The 19402-nt window shown below is 40.9% G+C and overlaps 2 protein-coding genes across 2 annotated transcripts; both read right to left on the minus strand.

The window, feature by feature from the left end:
* Nucleotides 1-6017: 6017 nt before the first annotated feature.
* LOC147847872 (uncharacterized) lies at nucleotides 6018-7378 on the minus strand. The gene is made up of 2 exons (XM_087338772.1): nucleotides 7107-7378; nucleotides 6018-6539 (listed from the first exon to the last, which is right to left on the minus strand). The coding sequence occupies exons 1-2, from the start codon at nucleotides 7362-7364 to the stop codon at nucleotides 6018-6020; spliced, it is 780 nt and encodes a 259-aa protein (XP_087194898.1). The 5' UTR covers nucleotides 7365-7378.
* Nucleotides 7379-9890: 2512 nt separating this feature from the next.
* Nucleotides 9891-12980, minus strand: LOC147847873 (protein STRICTOSIDINE SYNTHASE-LIKE 3-like). Its single transcript, XM_087338773.1, has 4 exons — nucleotides 12595-12980; nucleotides 12223-12486; nucleotides 11943-12110; nucleotides 9891-10403 (listed from the first exon to the last, which is right to left on the minus strand). Exons 1-4 carry the CDS (start codon nucleotides 12963-12965, stop codon nucleotides 9938-9940), a joined length of 1269 nt encoding a protein of 422 aa, XP_087194899.1. The 5' UTR covers nucleotides 12966-12980; the 3' UTR covers nucleotides 9891-9937.
* Nucleotides 12981-19402: the final 6422 nt, after the last annotated feature.

Below are 19402 nucleotides of genomic sequence, written 5' to 3' on the forward strand. Positions count from 1 at the left end.
ACCTATGTAGTAGAAGGTCATGGGATCGAGTCCTACTATATAATGTCATGAACTAAGCTAACTCTTTTACATGAACTCGATACCCCTTTTAAACATGAACTCGATACGACTTTTTTACATGAACTCGATAATGTTGAAAAGCTAACTTTTTTACATGAACTCGATACGGCGTATCGAGTTCATGTTTAAAGTTTTATTTCAGATTTTTTTATTTAAATAATTATATGGTGTTTTGTTTTTTTTCTAAAATAAAATTAAGCTTTAATAAGTGATAAAAATAATAATTTATGTATTATAGTGCATGGTCTAATGGTCAAGAGCTCCACCCATGTAGCAAAAGGTCATGGGTTCGAATCCTACCATATCATGACATATAAAAAAGTTACCTTTTTTACAAGAACTCGATACTAACTTTTTTACATGAACCCGATACGGCGTATCGAGTTCATGTTGAAAAGCTAACTTTTTTACATGAACCTGACACGGTGTATCGAGTTCATGTTTAAAGTTTTATTTCGGATTTTTTTTTTTAAATAATTACATTTTTTCCTATTTTATTATGGTGTTTTGTTTTTTTTCTAAAAAAAAATTGAGCTTTAAGAAGTGATAAAAATAATATTTTATGTATTACAATGTATGGTTTAATTGTCAAGAGCTTGACCCATGTAACATAAGGTCATGGGTTCGAGTCCTACCATATCATGACATGAAAAGTTTAATTTTAGATTTTTTTTTTAAAATAATTACATTTTTTTCTATTTTATTTTGGTACTTTGTTTTTTTTTCTAAAACAAAATTGAGCTTGAATAAGTGATGAAAAAACCAAAGCTTTTATCACAAGTCGATACAATGTATCAAATTGATGTTTAAAAAATAAAACAAAATCAATAAAAAACTATAAAAAATTGAAAAAAATTGAAACAAAATTGAAAACAATTAGAAAAATTTACTTTAAGCATGAACTCAATACATTATATCGAATTGTGATGAAAATTATGGTTTTCTAGATGAACTCAAGCACAATTTTTTTTTTTTATTATTTTTTAAATCTAGTAAAAAAAACTTTGAGCAATAATTCAATACATTGTATGGAATTATGATGAAAACTCTATTTTTTACATCAACTCGATATAACATATCGACTTAATGTTTAAAATCTTGTTGTTTTTCAGATAAAAGAGGTTTTTTAAACACGAACTTGAATCGTACTAAAATCTTTGTTTTTACAAGAGAAAAAGATGCATATCGATAGTGCAAACAAGTATGTTGTACAATAAGATACTTTATGGTAAACATGTGCATCATTGATTAACAAAAAACTATTAATAATTGTGTTGATGGTAATTGAACCTTGCAAATGCCATTTACACGGTCCATAAAGTGTTCGTGTGGTTCTCAATCACTACTTAATGTTGATCTTTATAGTTGGAACGAATGATGACAACACAAGCATAACTCAAGTGACAAGGAAACTTGCAAGAAGTCAAGGTGAGTATATTAATAGCTACACATGTAGATGGCCATGACCTAGGGTACCAATTCTGCATTGGTAAAGTTTTGGACGTGATGATGCATAAAACCTTTGTAATACATCTATCATTGACATTAATGAGGTGGATATCATTATGTATGACTTTACACAAATAAAAGTTGGATGTATAAGGACAACAACGATATGCATAATAAAAGAGATATTAGCAAGTCTAGAAGATATCTCAGATTGAAGACGAAGAAGATTTATTGCACAAAATTTGGAGATACCATTTGGTGAAGACAATGATTTGATTGGTACATTAGAAGATGAGGAGGAAGAGTCACAATTGTATATTATCTATAGTAGTGATTATCATGAAAAGAATGATGATAGTCATGCAAATAACTCCCAAATGTATTTGTTGTGCAACTATATGTAACAAATTTAGACAACATTTTATCGAATGGAATAAAAACGTTCATTGTTTTGAAATATTCTACTTTGATTTCTTTAAGATCTAAAAACTTATTAGTTGTCATTTTTCTTTAAAAATCCACAAAGTTACTTTTTATATTTTACCCAAATTTGGCATTTTTCAATTTTACCAAATGGTGAAATTTTCAACTTTTTCATCAAGTTTTGGAGAACATGTGATACTAGTATCAAGATGTTTTGTGAAATGGCAAAAAAAACCCCAAAATCAAACAGAATATTCCTTATCCTTCCACTTGTGCGCGATCCTTCCACTTGTGAACGCAAACGTGTTTCTTACCTTTTATGTGAAACTTTAAACTCTTTAACATTGCAATTATGTTATAAGCCATCCCCTTATATCTTCATATTGTGAAATGCTCAAGATGTGAAATGCTCTCAAGAATAGCCTCCTTTTCATTATGTCTCAAGTTACATTTTATAGACTCTCTCTTAGCGTGGAGGGTGTTCTCCCGCTCCAATTAGCTCTACTAATTATGGGGCTTGGTGGGGGCCTAGTTTGGGTGTGGTGCATGAGGCTTGGTAGGGGCCTAATTTGGGTGTGGTCTATGTGTGGTGCATGGGGCTTGGTAGGGGCCTAATCTAGGTGTGGTCCATGTGACCACCACAATTCCCCCTTGTAAAAAAAAAGTTATTGTGCAGTCGAAGCGCGACGAGGCATGGACGACGGTTCCAGACGGGGGGATGACACGGGCGTGGGCGTAGGCATGAGTGTGGGCGGGGGCGGTGGTAGTTGATGGAAGGGCTTCATGCGAGACTGGTGAGCAAAGGTAGAGCGGTTGTTGGAGGCGCGGCGGAGCAGGTATGTAGTGTCGCGTATCTGCTTTTGAACTTCAAAGGGACTGATCCATCGGTGCATGAGCGATTCGCTGAGACCGCGACGACGGATGGGGAAGTAGACGAGGACTTTGTCACCGACGTGGTATTGATGGTCGACACGGCCTATATCGTGTTGTCGTTTTTGGCGTAGTTGTGCCTGGTGCAGGTTGCTCATGATGGCTTTGCGGAGGAGGGGCTGGAGTTGTTGTAGGTGGGACCACCAAGACACTGCGTCAGCGTGGAGTCGTGTGGTTGGTTGCGGGACTGCCACTTCTGGGGGGTAAGCGCGGGTCCCTTCCGTAAAGGGCCCGAAATGGGCTAATGCGGGTAGAGGCTTGCACAGTTGTGTTGTAGGCATGCGTAACGAAGGGCAAGATTCGGTCCCAGGTTGAGTGCAGCGGATCGATGTAGGCTGAGATTTGTTGTTTTAAGGTTCGATTGAGGCGCTCCGTCAACCCATTCGTTTGCGGATGGTAGGGTGACGTGAATAATTGTTGGATTCCTAGTTGTGTTGAAACGAGGCGTAGGAGCTCACCGTTGAACTGGGGTCCTCGATCGGACAAGATTTGGAGTGGGCAACCGTGGGGGAAGATGATTTTCTCCAATAGTTTGGAGGCGATGGTCATAGCCTTTGCATCTGGGATAGCGGCCGTCTCAGCCCAACGCGTCAAGTACTCGGTGATGACGAGGATGAATTTGTTCCCTCCTTGTGACTCGGGAAAGGGGCCCATAATGTCCCATCCGACGATTTCAAATGGAGCTTGAACTTGTATCGGATGTAAGAGGCCTTGAGCCACTTGAGGTGATTTGATGGCCTGACATAAGTTGCATGCTTTGATGTAGGAGGCGACCTCGTGGCGTAGCCCAGGCCAATAGAATTTGCGACGAATTTTGTCGAGCACCTTATGAAAACCCAAGTGGCCGGACAACGGGTGATCGTGGAAGAAACGAAGGTAAGACTGGCGTAGTTGCTCAGGCACGTAGACTCGGGGTTCTTTGCCTACTTGACAAAAAAGTAGGACATTATCCTGGATCATGAATTGCTTGGTGAGGGATGATGTCGGTTCAGCTCGTAGGCGGTGGCAGATATCTTGGATTTGTTTGTCGTGTTGTTGCATGTTGGCCATTTGGGACGAGGATATGGGGAAATCGATTGTGTTGGAGGTGATCTGGTTCGCCTGAAAGGATATGCGGGATAATCCATCGGCGACGATGTTTTGTGGACCATGGCGATAGCGCAGAGTGAATGTGTAATCCTGTAGCGCCAAAACCCAACGAAATAAGCGGCCGGGTGGATGAGCCTTCTTTATGAGGGAGAGCAATGGCTGATGGTCGGTTTCGACTGATGTATTTGATCCGTGAAGGTATGGGTGGAAATGATGGAATGCCCAGACGATGGCGAGGAACTCTTTTTCAGTTGTCGAGTAATTTTGTTCGGCTTTGGTAAGTGACCGACTGATGTAGGCAATCGGGCGGAGTTGGTCGTTGTCGTCGGATTGGAGCAGGACCGCACCAAGGCCGACATTGGAGGCATCTGTCTGCAGATGGAAAAGCTTCGTGAAATCAGGGTGGGCCAGGAGGTCAGAGGCTTGGAGTGTTCTCTTGAGCTGCAGGAAGTTGGATTCGCAGGCTTCGGTCCACAGGAAGGGTGCGTCTTTTTGTAGGAGCGCGCGTAGTGGGGCTGACAGGTCGGCTAGCCGTGGGATGAAACGAAGAGAGAACGTGAGGAGGCCGAGGAAGCGTTGAAGCTGCTTGACTGTGGTGGGGCGTGGGAATTTTTGGATTGCTTCTGTCTTCTCCAGGTCCATTTGTATTCCGTCGGAGGAGATGACGTACCCAAGGAAGCGGAGGCACGTACTACCCCATCGGCACTTCTTCCATTGCAGCTGCAATCGATAGCGTTGAACACAAGTTAGGACCTCCCGAAGGACTTGAAGGTGTTCTGCCCAAGTGCTTGTATGTACCAGAATATTGTCTAGATAGACGATGACGACACGGCGGGTGATGAGATCATCGAAGATGGCATTAGCCATTCGCTGGAATGTGCTCCCCGCATCAGATAGGCCAAAGGGCATCCGTGTGAACTGAAAAATGCCTTTCCTAGTGCGGAATGCAATTTTGTGGGCATCGTGAGGATTCATCGGGATCTACCAATATCCCGAGGCTAGATCGAGGGAGGTGAAGTACTTTGATTTGCCAAGCTGGTCGAGGAGGTCATCGATACGAGGGAGAGGGTATCGGTCATGGGTGGTGACATGGTTCAGTTGTCGGAAGTCGACACAAAAGCGGTAAGAACCATCCCCTTTCTTTACCATGTGTGGCTCCGAGATCCACTCGCTCTTGGAAGGTGTGATAATCCCTTGTTGGAGCATAGTTTTGACGGCGTTGTCGATGCGCTCGTGGTCGAGAGGCGAGCGACGTCGGGGAGCTGCGTTGATGGGGCGGGCGTTGCCTGTAGGAATCGTGTGGTGAATCGGAAAACGGACCGAGGGAGGTTTTATAGGTGGTGTAGACAACGAGGGAAAGGTGGCGAGGAGCCGTCTGATGTCGTTGATGCGCTCCGCTGGTGATATCAGGTACTGTGTGTTGCTGATGTGGGTGGTATCCCGCGGAGTAGTGAAGAGCGTGATCGGAATGTGATTTGGGAGGATGAGCTGTTGTGCGGAGAAATCGAGACAGGCTCGACTAAGGAGGAACCAATCACATCCCAAGGTGATTGGGAACAACTGGCGCGGGAGGACGTAGAAACGATGGTGGATCTAGGCGGAACTAATGGTGAGCATGCACCTGACTTGCGTATGTGAGTGGTACACCCGTTGTTGGTCGCCGAAGAGGATTTTAATGGGCGGTGCGTGGCTCGTGGGAAGTTGTAATTGGGTGACTAAATCTGCGCTGATGGAAGAGATGCTGCTGCCGGAGTCGAGGAGAACTTCTTGGGTCGTGTGCTGGAGGCGGGCGATTGTGGTACAAACGGGCGAAGTTGATGAAGTGGAGGCGTGGACGTGTGGGGGCAGCTCGATCGTGGGAGAAACGGGAGAAGTTGAGGACGTGGAGACGTGGACGTGCGGGGGCGGCTCTCCCTGCGGCACCCCGCACATTAGTTTTCCGGGAGCTCAGAGAGGGAGGCAGCGTCAGCCAATTGGACGTTCTGCTTCTGTTGGTGATTCTGCCACTTTCGGTAGTGACGCCGAATGTGGCCATAGTTGTTGCAGTAGAAACATTTGGGGCGTCCCTAGCTGTCTCGTTCGGGCAATGCACGCTTGGCACGTAATTGCGCGTTCTGGATGTCGATGTCCATGGGAGTGACGGCTGGTATAGTGTTTGTATGATCATGACTGAGATTACCTGGTGTGTGCATGTCGTGCGCGTCTGCAGCTTCGATGCGTTGGGCAGTGAGGATGGCTTCGTGTAGTGTCGGCGGGCCTTGATCGCGTACACGGCGGCGGAGGTCATGTCGTATACGCGGCCAGAAAAAAAACAACTTCATGTCCTCCGACATGTTGGCATCAGCCCGGCGTAGGATCTGCACAAAACGAACCGCGAACTGGGTGATGGGTTCGCGTGGTTGTTGGGTAATTGACTCAAGTTGTTGTAGGGCCGTCTGGCGGGAGTCTTGATAAGCAAAATTCCGAATCATGGCTGCCCGTAACAGATCCCAATCGTTGCGTGTCTCTTCGGGTTGTTGTACAAGCCATGTTGTCGCGATATTCTCGAGGAGTGTCTTCATCTCCATTGCCTTCCGAGGGTGTGGCCACTGGTGGTAACCATAGTTCTAGCCATACGTCCCATTCGTATCATACTCAAACGCCAATATTCGTATCATACTCATACGTGAAAAGGCTCCAAGTATGATTGAAATCCATACGCGGTACATAGATATATTATATATACATATGGTGTATATGGTGTACATAGTGTGTGTGAGGGGGAGAGAGAGAGAGAGAGAGAGCGTGTGTGGTCTAGAGAGAGAAGCCCTGTTTTGCATGTGTGAGGAGATAGTGATTGAGTGTATATCTAGACTCTAGAGAGAGAGAGAGAGAGAGAGGAGCTATGGGTTTTGTCTGTGTGAGGGAGTATGTAATATGTATATTAGATATCTAGATTTTGTAGAGAGAGAAAATCTGTCAGTTCTCGTGTGAGAGAGAGAGAGTGTGTGTGTGTATGTGTGTCTCTATTCACAAAATATTATGAATATCAAAAAAAAAAAAACCAAAAAAAAGTCAAAAAAAAAAAAGCCAAACGAATATCGCGTATCATACGCGTACGTTTGCAAACGTTCGCGTACGTCCAATAAATTGGACGTACGCGAATATTAGGAACTATGGTGGTAACTGGCCACCATTTCGAAATGATCCAGCCAAGAGAGGACGTCTTCCGATGGTAGGCCGGAGAACGGTTTTGGGCGAACTCGAGAGTCCGGGAGATTTTGTTGTGGCTCGGATCGTGCTGAAAGAAAGGACAACATGGCTTGGTTAGTATGGTTAACTTGTAAAATGATGTTGGACAGAGCTTGAACCAGTTGGTCGATTGGCGATGTGGGCTGGTGTCCTTGATTGTGTTGTAGGAATTCCGGATTCATCGAGTTTGCGTTGTCGTCGTTGTTGTCGTGTTGCATCGTGGTGGGCGTTGTTGGGGTCGTGAGTTGGGGTGGCTTGGCCCGTCTTCTCCACCAAGATGTGAAATGCTCAAGATGTGAAATGCTCTCAAGAATAGCCTCCTTTTCATTATGTCTCAAGTTACATTTTATAGACTCTCTCTTAGCGTGGAGGGTGTTCTCCCGCTCCAATTAGCTTTACTAATTATGGGGCTTGGTGGGGGCCTAGTTTGGGTGTGGTGCATGAGGCTTGGTAGGGGCCTAATTTGGGTGTGGTCTATGTGTGGTGCATGGGGCTTGGTAGGGGCCTAATCTAGGTGTGGTCCATGTGACCACCACAATATATGTAATTTGCTTAAAGTTTTGGAACACTCGAAAAAAATGCACACATGTGCAACACTTAGCATGGTCTCTTCCTTTGGAGTGATCCAATCATAATAGTTGGCTAAGAAAATATCTACAATTAGAGCCCCCTTCATTCTTGTCTAGTTGTGCATCATTTTGGTCGTCGAGTTTCCCTCTTTCTATCGTGCTCTTCGTGGCATTGTAGTTTTCATGATTTCTTTCCATACTTCTTATAGTTCTTGTTCATAGCTTTCAAGTATTTTGTTTGTATGATTCATCTCAATAACCTTATTGAGTATTATGCCACCACCTATACCCATGTCTCACCACGTTCTCCCAAACTCTTCATCAAATATGACTCTATCTACCACCTAATTCACAAAATGTTGTTATTGTCACCTCATTAATAAATATGGTCACAACTAATCCACAAGATTCTCACATCCCCAACAAAGCCGATGTAAAACTATGAGCCATAATGGGCTAGATGGATATATTAGATATATATATTCACATATTTATTCATTTTTCTCCGTAAATTCTTTATAATTTTTTAAAAGTAGAGACATTAATCACAAAAGGCAAAAATTTGAACACCAGCTTCAAAGACGGGGAGAGGAGATGGTGTCATATTTTTTATATTCCAAAATCTATTGGTGAAACCTTGGGTATCAAAGTCACACATTATTCTAAAATGTTAACTATTCATCCGATATTCTTTTACCACTTCTATATGCGTGAATATGGGTTCACTTGATCATTTTATTAGATCACGATCTTTGGGTGTTGTAGGTTAATGATTTAGACTCCACCCTAGCAAGTTGTGTCAATTGCTAAACATCGAGTGTGTATGGAAGAAAAGCACCTCTTGATGTAACTAGGAGGAAGCTAAGGTAGAGTTTATCATTGGCCAAAATTGTTAAATATGTAGAGACCTTGAAAACCGTTAACTATATAAGAACTACAATATATTTTTGTTTTAGTTGAAAATGATGGTCGTAGACTTAGTATTACATAAAACAAATTTTTCAAAAATCATGTTTTCTACATTTCATAAATGTTATTGAATATCTTTCGCTTTCATATATGAAGCACTTCAAGTATGGATATTTTCTTAAAACTTGCATGATTATAGGTACACTTTCAAATTATAAGTTGGGATGTATAATAACTCAAAAGAAAAAATGCGACTACTCACACATGAGATTTACAACTCTATAGATATATTGGCATCATCTTAAGGCAATGCCATTTAATTCAACCCTTGAGGTTATTAAAAATAAAGATGAAACCATGTTATTTAGGATCAAATTGTTATTGCACACTATTAAAACTTAAAATAGTGACATAAATTTAGTTTGTAGCTAACATGGATCAAGTTGTTCCAACACACAAGGTGCCACATGCCTAACATAATTGGAACACTACGTTACAATATCCAAAGATTTTGGAGGGTACAAACCAACTTAATACATGTAGCCAATGCAATGAATAAAATCTTTGAACATTAGTGTCCAAATAGATGAATTACCTTACACATCCAAGGAAAAGGATTTTACTGTGTCATCCAAAATAACTAATGGATATCTGAGTGACTTTTGTCATTGGAATTAAAAATGGTAGAACACTAAAGAATAAAGTGATGTTTGCAATGCTACTACAACAAAACCATAGTTGGGACGGTTGAGGAGAAGACTACCGAACATGCAATGTGAAACATATGGATAAGTCAAGATGCATTTTGCACTTTTTGTAACCACCCAAACATACATTGATTTTAACTAGATTTTGACATGAATCTTGGAATTTGATGCATTTGCTTGGATCTAGAATTTTGACCGCAATATTTTGTAATTGACATTTGAAACGTGGTAGGCCCAACTTGGAAGGTTTGAATACTAGTTTTCAACAATGTGATAATAAAAACGATTTGCTTACAACACAATTTGGTACATCAATAACTTAACTTGGACGTAACGTTTATTTTTGTCAAGTGGTTAGGATATGTGTTTCATAGTGCATCATACTGCTGGAGTTTGGAAAGAATAATACAAAGTAAATCTCAACCTTTTTAGCATGTATGGGGTGGAATAGCCCACGGAGTAAAAAGTCATTAGTGAAACAAAATTATTATGCTGAAAAGAAGCTTCTTCCAGGATATATATATAGACACATACTTTTGAATTAGATAAAAATTGTATAACAAACTTGGATCATGTCAAAGGAGGGTTTGCGTGGGTGGTATGTAGATCATATACAGCAATATATGGAAGAAGAACGGACCCAATCCAAAGCTGGCCATCTCGTTCTTCAACTTCGCTAGCATACTTTACAACACTACCATGGGTATCCTCCAGTAATAGTGTCATATGGGCACCCCCATGCGAATCAACATTGGTAGTAGTAGAGACATGATTGAAGGTGTATTTTGCGAGGATACCATGTGGTTTGCCATTGAAAATTCGATAGAGGTATTTAAAGGGAATTGGCAATTGTAGAAAAGCACGCCGCAATGTTGGAAATGCAGCCGACAACATATTAATGACATTTCGACGACAATGCATGGCTACCCACACATCACCCGCCATGTTCACACGCACATTGTCTGGGTAACCAGGTAACATCGCGAGCAACTCTTTGTCCCCTACCTTGTCCCCAGATATCCAATATCGCAACAACCTACAAGAAGGTGCAAGAAGGAAAATTAAATTAGTAGAATCCAGTAACACGAAACTTATGATACAGAGAAAGTAACATGAAATTAACGACTGAAACTTCAATTGCTTGATAGAGACGATAAATAAGATTTGAACATGTATTGTTTGGTAAAAGAAGATAGATTTCTTGTGTTTATTGAATGCAACAATAGGTTTCTTGTATTTATTGAATACAATAAGTGTTGGTATGTTAAAGACATAAATTTCTTGGCTGGAGTTCAAGATTATAAAAAATGGAATCAAAAGACAATTATCTAGTAGCTAGCTAGCTAAAAACAACTTCTATGTATTTGTTGCTCTATATATCTAGAACGTTGACAATGGTAGCCCTGCCATGTACTGCGTTGTTGAAAGATAATATATATAGCTTGACAAAACAAGAGTGGCCTCCTATTTCTTTGTCCATATCCACAAGGTTTGACAATATGTGTGTGGGCCTCCTTGTGGGGGATGAATATGGTAGCCGAAAAAGAAAAAAGAAAAAGAAAAAAGGGCTATGCACTCATTTCAATAATGCCTTTTTGTGTCCATTCTTTATTTGTCATGTTCTTTCTTTCTCATAAGTATAAGTATGCAAAACAAATGACAAATGGTGCACATCTTAAGGCCACTTTCAAAGATCAAGTTAGGAAATTGCATCACTTTCTTCCAAAGGCAGCCCAGCCCTTCTTCATTGGACAAAAGCCTTAACGGGTGTTCAACATTTCACATGCCCACCACGCACACACCACCGTGGCGAAAAGCATTCTCTCGCATACCTCTCTTTAACTTTGTAAGATTTCTCTCTCCTCTCTCGACACGAATAATTGATCAAAACAAAGTATTGGTTGTGGCCTCTCCCCCTCGAAAAGACTACTCTACTCAGGGTATGCATACACAAACTAGTAGGGCGTCGGGGGACTTTTACTTCAGTAGAAATGTCCAAACAACATCATAAGCTTCGGTTTTTATGGAAGCTTTGAATTACATCAGCTTCTGCAAGATATGTACACCGAATGAACCTTGAGAACCGTTTATAACACTTGCTTGACAAAAACACAAACACGTGGGGACCAAAGCCAAACCAATGTGTTTGGTATGCAAGCCATATTCCGAATGTGGTGATCGCCCCTCCCATGAAGGAAGGATCATGGAGGCACAAGTGTCAAACATCCATCCTTGTACGAATGTAGGTAGACCAATATTGGTATTGGCCAGTTTACAATGGATGGGCATGGCCACGGAGTTTTTAAAAACGTCGATGAAGATCGATCAGCCATATAACCCTAAACAGAGTAAAACCGAGGCACTATTGCCAAGGGCTGGGGTGTCCCTTCTGTGTGTCTTGTGAAGACATGTCCCTCCCAAAAACTCAACAACTCTTCTCTGTACATGAACTCAGTCTTGGAGAAGAGAGGAAGGAAGGCATTTTCTCAACAAAATCATCTTGGATGCACAAGAACAAGAACAAGAACAAGAACAAGAACAGGCAGACCAAGAAGAGAGGAGCCGCAAGGATTACCTGCCGGGAACCGATTCCGCAATAATGAGGAAGGACTGATCTTTGCTAAGCGAGATGCCATTGGGGAACTGCAACCCCGACAGGATGACACTGCTCTTCCCTGTTGCAGGATCATATCTTATAACTCTCCCTGAGTCGTCCCCAGACAGTACCAGCAGGAAGAAGTTCCTGCACCACCGAACTGCAACGTATTATTTTGATTGCATAATAATCCCAGCCCAAAAGAAGCAAAGCTAATTGATGTAGTAAGTAGATAAGATATCTGAGAGCTGCCCTAAACCTTCTCTGATACTTGGAGCTGCTGTCCGTGAAGTAGACGGAGCCGTCCGATGCAACATCGAGGTCGTTGGTAAAGCGCAATGGCACTCCCTCCACTTCATTCACGAGCATTGTGGCCTGGCCTCCCTCTGGGCCTACGCGCATCAGCCCTAGATATGCATCAGCTATGTAGAGATCCCCTGTTCTCCTATCGAATCTCAGCCCCAATGGCCTCCCACAAATATGCTCGTTCTTTGGGTTTCCACCCTCACACACACCCACGGATCTACTTTGCAACACATTGTTCAGAAACGTTTTGCAGGTAAGCAAACAAATGAGATTTAGGTCCGCGGTTTGAATGATGATTGAATTTCGACAAAAAAAAAAAAAGTACCTGTTTGGAGATGTGTGTGCGAATTCTTGCCATTTCTTGTGTTGTGCATTCCATCTCATGATGCGGCCGTCTGCGACACCTACGTAAGGTCCATTCCCATTAGGATCCATAGCTAAGCTTTCAGGGCCCATTAGGCCGGGATCGAGGTACCATTTCCGGGCTTGGCGAAGTTTATCGTCGGAATCTCGTGGATGGCCGAGGCTGAGCAAGGAGGAGAGGGTGTAATGGGGTTGTAGTTTCACGAGTGTGGTCTTGAATGTGGGGTCATTTCCGATGATGCTGAGGCGGAAGGGGTCAAGTGCTAACAGCAATGAGGCCACCGCCACCGCCACCACCGCTACCATGAAGCTGCCACCAAAAACTGTAGTCATCGATGTAGAAGAGGAAGAGGATTGAGCTCCTCCTCTTCTTTTGTTCCTCATCTTCGCGGAGAAGGAGGTTTTGAATGTCTGCATAGAAGAAGAAGAAGAAGAAGAAAGAAGAGTTTTGAGACTAGAGGTATAGATAGATGAGAAGAGCAAAGAAGAAGAAAAAGAACAGAAATGAAAAGGGAGGTTTACTACTTTGTCTACCTAATAATAATAATAATAATAGTATAAACAGTAAAGATCGATGGATGACTGATGAACACTAATCTCGTTTTTCTCCTTGCTCTTTATATCCCTCGGCCGACTGCTGCTGCTGCTGCTGCTGTTGATTTCCTCTTATTAGTCCACTTCCACCAAATGATGGAAAGACAACCAAAACCAACGCCTTCCTTAATTTTAAATGCACGCACGCACCACTCCACTACATTTCTCAACACCTTTTTCTCGTGTTCTTCTTGTCTTAAGTACACATTCATACATATATGCCTGCCAAATCTGCAGTCGGGAGGAGGGGAAGTGAAAAGGAAGCCCTCTTTTGGGGTGGGGGGTGTCTCTTTCACTTTCTCTCAAGATATAATTTCTTCTTGTTTGGTCTGTCTTCTAGATCATTTTGGTCCTCTCAAAAGACAGTTAATATATATATATATTTCATCACAGCAAAAGCAACGCAACCATTACGTATATCATCATCATCATCATCATCATCATCTGTGTGTGTGTGTGTGTTTGTGTACAAAAAAGAGTAGATTTGCATGGCACCACCTCTAGGCTTTGTATCTACCTCCCGTTACCCCTATACATTTTATTCAAATTATACTGTATACATATGTATGGTATGGACCATGGTATGTATGTATGTATGTATGTATGTAAATTCCAAACTTCAGTCCGTGGTAGGTACACTTGTTGAGATAGATTGGCGGCAGCCTAGGTTTTGCTTTCCCTGAGTTGCGGTGGGTTGTTTTGTCTTTTTGAGAGAAAGAAACTCCTCTTTCCAACCAATGCCAAACCTTCGTTTCCTATCATTTTCTTAAGGTTGGTTGGTCTTGTCTTCTCTTTACCATTCATCTTCTTGCACAATATCCCTCACATGGATTAGTTAAAACCTTCTTCTTTTTTGACTCTCTTGAAAAATTGACCAGACATGTATAGAATACTATTAACTTTATAACCCACAATGTTTCACACGCAAATAATTCTAAACCATCAATTTTGTGGATTGATACAACTTTGACTCAAGTTGGCAACGATGACATATTAATAATATCCACAAGTCTCCAATTATCATACAAATGCACCTCCCTATCTTTGTGTAGGTGGGCCATTCTAAAATATATTAAAAGAAAAAAGTGAAAAAGGGACACAAATATATATACATATGTGTGTGTGTGTGTGTTGGGGGGGGGGGGTTAGAGAGAGAGAGAGAGAGAGAGAGAGAGAGAGAGAGAGAGATATGTTATTGTTGAGACTCCATAGAGAGGCCAAATTGGACCCATGGGACTTAGAGACCGAATGCCCATGAAATTGAGACTCCATAGGGAGGCCAAATTTGACCTATGGGACTTGGAGCCGAATGCCCATGAAATTGAATGAGAGATTGCATCCGAAAATGTTGTGTCTAAGAGAGAGAGAAAGAAAGAAAGAAAGAAAGAAAGATATATTAACGTCTTCTAAGGCCAAATTTGGCCCATGAGACAATTGGTTTACAACAAAAGAGTATTTATCCAGTTATCATAACTAAAATAAAATTAAGTAAAAAATAGAACTTAAACTAAAAGAGTTCTAGTAGTGTACAATATGTAGTATACTCGAAAGTGACTATACACTAAGCCTAATTTTATTTCCACCCAAGCCTCTCGAAAAGAAGTGGGGGGTTCAAAGGGTCTTGATGTGGGTACTAATTGTTGCTAAGTGAAGTATGTGTGTGAGTTCTGTATAGAGGTTCTCTAAAGGTAGGGAAGAATCAAGAGAGGAGAGATGGGCTTGAACATGTTGGGAGTAGATGTCAAAGAGCTCATGCGTGAAATGTATTGTGGTGTGATGGTTTGGTTGACTAGAGTTGGTGGCGTTGGAAGTGTCACATTTTAGCTCAAAGTATAGGAAGTTATGGTCTTCATCAATAGGACATGGGGCCACCCAGAAGGAGTTAATCATGTGGGTAGCGTCAGGGCGTCCTATTAGGCAATCAACAATGAACCAATGCCTCATTTTCAAATTATTTTTGGGTTCTTGAGGTATTGGGGGCTATGGTTCAATTGGAATATGTGGAATGCCTTCATTTTTTATTCACAAGTTAGGGTGAGAAAATATGTTTTAAAATTAAAAGTTCTTTTGTGGCAATTGACAATGCTAGAGAAGTCATGAAATCTCAACCAAGAAGAGAGAGAATGTTGTCCTAGGAGTATGGACTGGAGGGTTAATATGTACAAGGACGAGTCGGGGAATAATATTAGCATAATTAAGGAACGGACGGATCCAGAATAGTTGTACCGATCCGGATCCGGACCGACTGATAGCCGATAGCTAGTAAGGCATCGTTTTGTATTTTCAACCGGGTGCCTATAAAAGGATCCGGGAATTGATGTAATTAACAACGGAAGCAATACAAGTTGAGCGTTCTAATTTAATTCTATTGTGTCTCTTGTATATTTGTCGTTCTGTGCTTTCATTCGTAATCTTACGTGTGTTTTCATTAATCGGTTGTGTATTAACCATCCGGAGAGTATCCGGAAATACTCGGATTGGAATCGGATCTGTGTCGCATAACATCATTCCCTTAACCACCCCTTTGGTGAAGTGTCCGGAACGTGAGAGAGAGGGGAGGGGGGGGGGAGAGGGAGGGAGAACTATAGAAACGTGAGAGAGAGAGGGAGGTAGGGAGAGAGAGAGGGAGGGAGGTTTCCAAACCAGTTTCCAAGCCGGTTTGGAAACCGGTTTATAAGCTGTTTACCAAACCGGTTTAGGGATTGGTTTGGTTCGGGTTTGAGAACCCCTAAACCGGTTTAGGCTTAACCGGTTTGGCTTGGATCGGGCCAAACCGGCTAAGCCTAAACCGAACCGTTGCCAATTCCTACCCACGAGCGTGCCATGTGTTGGCCTAGGAGTATGGACCGGAGTGTTAATATGTAAAAGGAAAATTCGGGGAATAATATTAGCATAATTATTAAAAAATATTATCGGAACAGACGGATCTAGAATAGTTGTACCGATCCAGATTCGGACCGATTGATAGCCGGTAGCCGGTAAGGCACCGTTTTGTATTTCCAACCGGATGCCTATAAAAGGATTGAGAATCGACGTAATTAATAGCAGATGTAATACAAGTTGAGCGTTCTAATTTAATTTTATTGTGTCTCTTGACTATTTTCCATTCTACACTTTTATTCGTAATCTTACGCATGTTTTCATTAATTGGTTGTGTATTAACCATCCGGAGAGTATTCAGAAATACCTGGACTGGAATCAGATTTGTGTCGGATAACATCATTCCTTTAACCACCCCTTTGGTGAAGTGTCCGAAATGGACACCCCTGTGTTTGTGGCTATGCCCAACCCAGAGTAAACAGAGAACTCTACAAGGTCACATATCATCATATTCGACTTTTGAATTGGTGTGTAGGGTGGCATTGAGTTTGGAGTCGTCGTAGTCTTTAGATCCCTAGATAGACAGAAGGGTTCTATACTTTGTAGTAAGTTAGTCATGGTGGTGTTTTTTCTTTCATAATGAAAGCCATTATTTATTGAAAGCCATTATTTACGAAAAGAAAAAAGAGAGAGATTTATTGTAATAAGTGCATATTCAGGTTTTCTATTGACTTTACATGATGTCCCTCTAATAGGTAGGGAGAGGAGACTAAGAAGCTGTTAACAAGCGGATTTTACATACAATCAATATAATTGTATGTTTTTACCGGATAAAAGCAAGAGAGATTTATTGTCCATAGAGAGGCCGATATTGACCCATGGAACTTAATAGTACACAAGTTTGTTTGTTTTTTTAGAATTGCTTCCATTAGTTATAAAATTTTACAGATGAGAATGTTATATACAAATCCCTACAGGGACGCGATAGTTCCATTTTATGTGGATGCCCACTGACTCAAGAAAGGAAGAGGACAACCATTGTTGGATGAAGGCTAATAGTTGTCTTTCAACTCCATCGGATCCGCCCATGAGGCCATCGTATTGGCTCTTTAGAGTGGCTACAACATCACTCCATATCTCTTGCAATAACATTACTCGATGCATGGTTTTGTGGGAGAAGACCCGTCTACACTGATGTTTCCATAGAATCCAAAGTGTTATTGGGCTGACCAATTCCAACACAACTTGAGCTTTGGCATTAATAGGAGTTTAGTGGATATTGTAGATGGTGGACAAAAATAGTACACAAGTTTTCTTGATGTATCAGTCCAAAGTAAGGATATCCCTAGTTCGAAGCACAACCTACACTAATGTCATCAATATGTTTTTCTTTTTTTCCAAAAATGTCATCAGTATGTTACTCAAGTTAATGTCATCATAGCATATATTAATCACATTATATATTGAGCATGTATAAAACAAGTGATATTCATCCTTAATCAGGCCTCTGTCACATACCTTAAATGCCTTTACATTTGACATATTTTGATGCCATAATGCAACTTCAATACCTAGTTTGTGTGATCATGTCTAATTTCATCAATTTAGCATCTTCTCACTTCTTCCTTAGTGATTCCATTAACCTTTCCTCAATAACTACATATTGCATAACATCTCTTAAAAGCTCTAAGAGATTCAACACCCATTTTTTGAAACCATTTTATGATGTCAATGAACCAACTAGATGTGAGAATTTTTTTTTGTGATTCTTTTGTTGCTGACATTCAACATGCTTGTTAAAGGCCAATGTCTATGACAAACATTATGATTACAAATATGGATCAATTCATGTCATCCATACTAAAACAAAAATCAAAACACTAGGTTTCTTGAAGCTCAACGATTATACTCATAATGCATGCAGTGGAATGATTTTTCAAATGGTTTACGAGCATGAAGTGGATGGATAGCTAACATGTGTTATTGTAGTCATGACTAAATTGTGTGTGTGTGTGTGTGTGTGTGTGTGTGAGAGAGAGAGAGAGAGAGAGAGAGAGAGAGAGAGAGAGAGAGAGAGAGAGAGAGTGAAGATATAACCTATTTTTTTAAGTTATTAGAAGAGGCCAAATATGTGTTTATCTTTGATGATAGTTTGGTCATCAAGGCTTTCATATTCTATGAATTGTTTCCTTCTCTTTGCTAAAAAATTGTTCCATGTCAAACATCCCCTCTCTTAGACCACATTTGAAGACAGTCTTCCAACAATAGTTTTCCTTTGACACACTTGGCGCATTCATTTTGGCCTTCAATCTTGCTTTAGTTTCAGTTACTTCACAAAGTTTCCATCAGCATTACATAAACATCTACAAGTCAGCAACATGACCCATGGAACAAAGAAGCATCACAAAGAACTCTTGCCAAACTTGTACAGGGGGGATTTTAAAATGCTAAAACAAAAGGTTGAAATGAAAAACTACGCTTGTTTTGAATTTCAGTCTTTGGATCTTCCATTAATTTGGCTATGTGATCATGTGGATGAGCAACAAGCATGCATAACGTTGTTGGCAATGGCTACATTCTTGTTAGAAGTACTTTAAAAGGTTCTGCAAACTTCCGAATTACTAAAAATCATGCCCAATGTAGTCATATGTGATGCATTCCAAAACCTATGCAGAAGACCCTGGAGACATCTAGGACCAATAGTTGATACATCAAATCAAACCAATCACACAAGGAGGTTTCATTATGCACATGCAAACCCTCAAAACCTAGAAGTCTTAAATATCTTTAACAATAGATGCAATATACCTAATGTTCCTATAATATGCCTCTGCATTCAACTAAGTTATGCTTCTAAACATCTTCCATTATTGTTCCCTCCAATTTTATTGATCATAGAATGTAGCCTTCAGTGACCAAGGTGCATGGATTCCAAGTGCCCTTTGACTTGCATCAAGAGTATTATGATAACATTACATCATGATGATTCCATAGAAACTACATTTTTCCATAGAGAGCATATATTATGATGATTATTCCAACATCGTGATGGATTTCTGAACTCTCACTACAAGGATTTCCCTTGTTCAAGACTGAGATGCAATGATTCACTTCTTCATCTACAAGACCAATAGGCAATATCATACAAAACTCCCAACATTTGAAGTTTGAACAAGTCTCAAGGTGATAGATAGCCTTAGGGCCTAAAGAAGCCACAACCAAACACATGTAGCGTTAGTTTGATACTTCCTTTGTTTTAATATGTTCTAAGGCCATGATAATGTTGCCAAACCTTCCGATCACAGATGGTCATTGTTGAAATATCTTTGAATAAGCAAAGCACCGAAACCTTGCAT

Source organism: Azolla caroliniana, unplaced genomic scaffold (assembly GCF_043228905.1).
Source record: "Azolla caroliniana isolate FFs.n. ecotype wild unplaced genomic scaffold, voAzoCaro1.0.p SCAF_608, whole genome shotgun sequence".
Taxonomy (NCBI): Eukaryota; Viridiplantae; Streptophyta; class Polypodiopsida; order Salviniales; family Salviniaceae; genus Azolla; species Azolla caroliniana.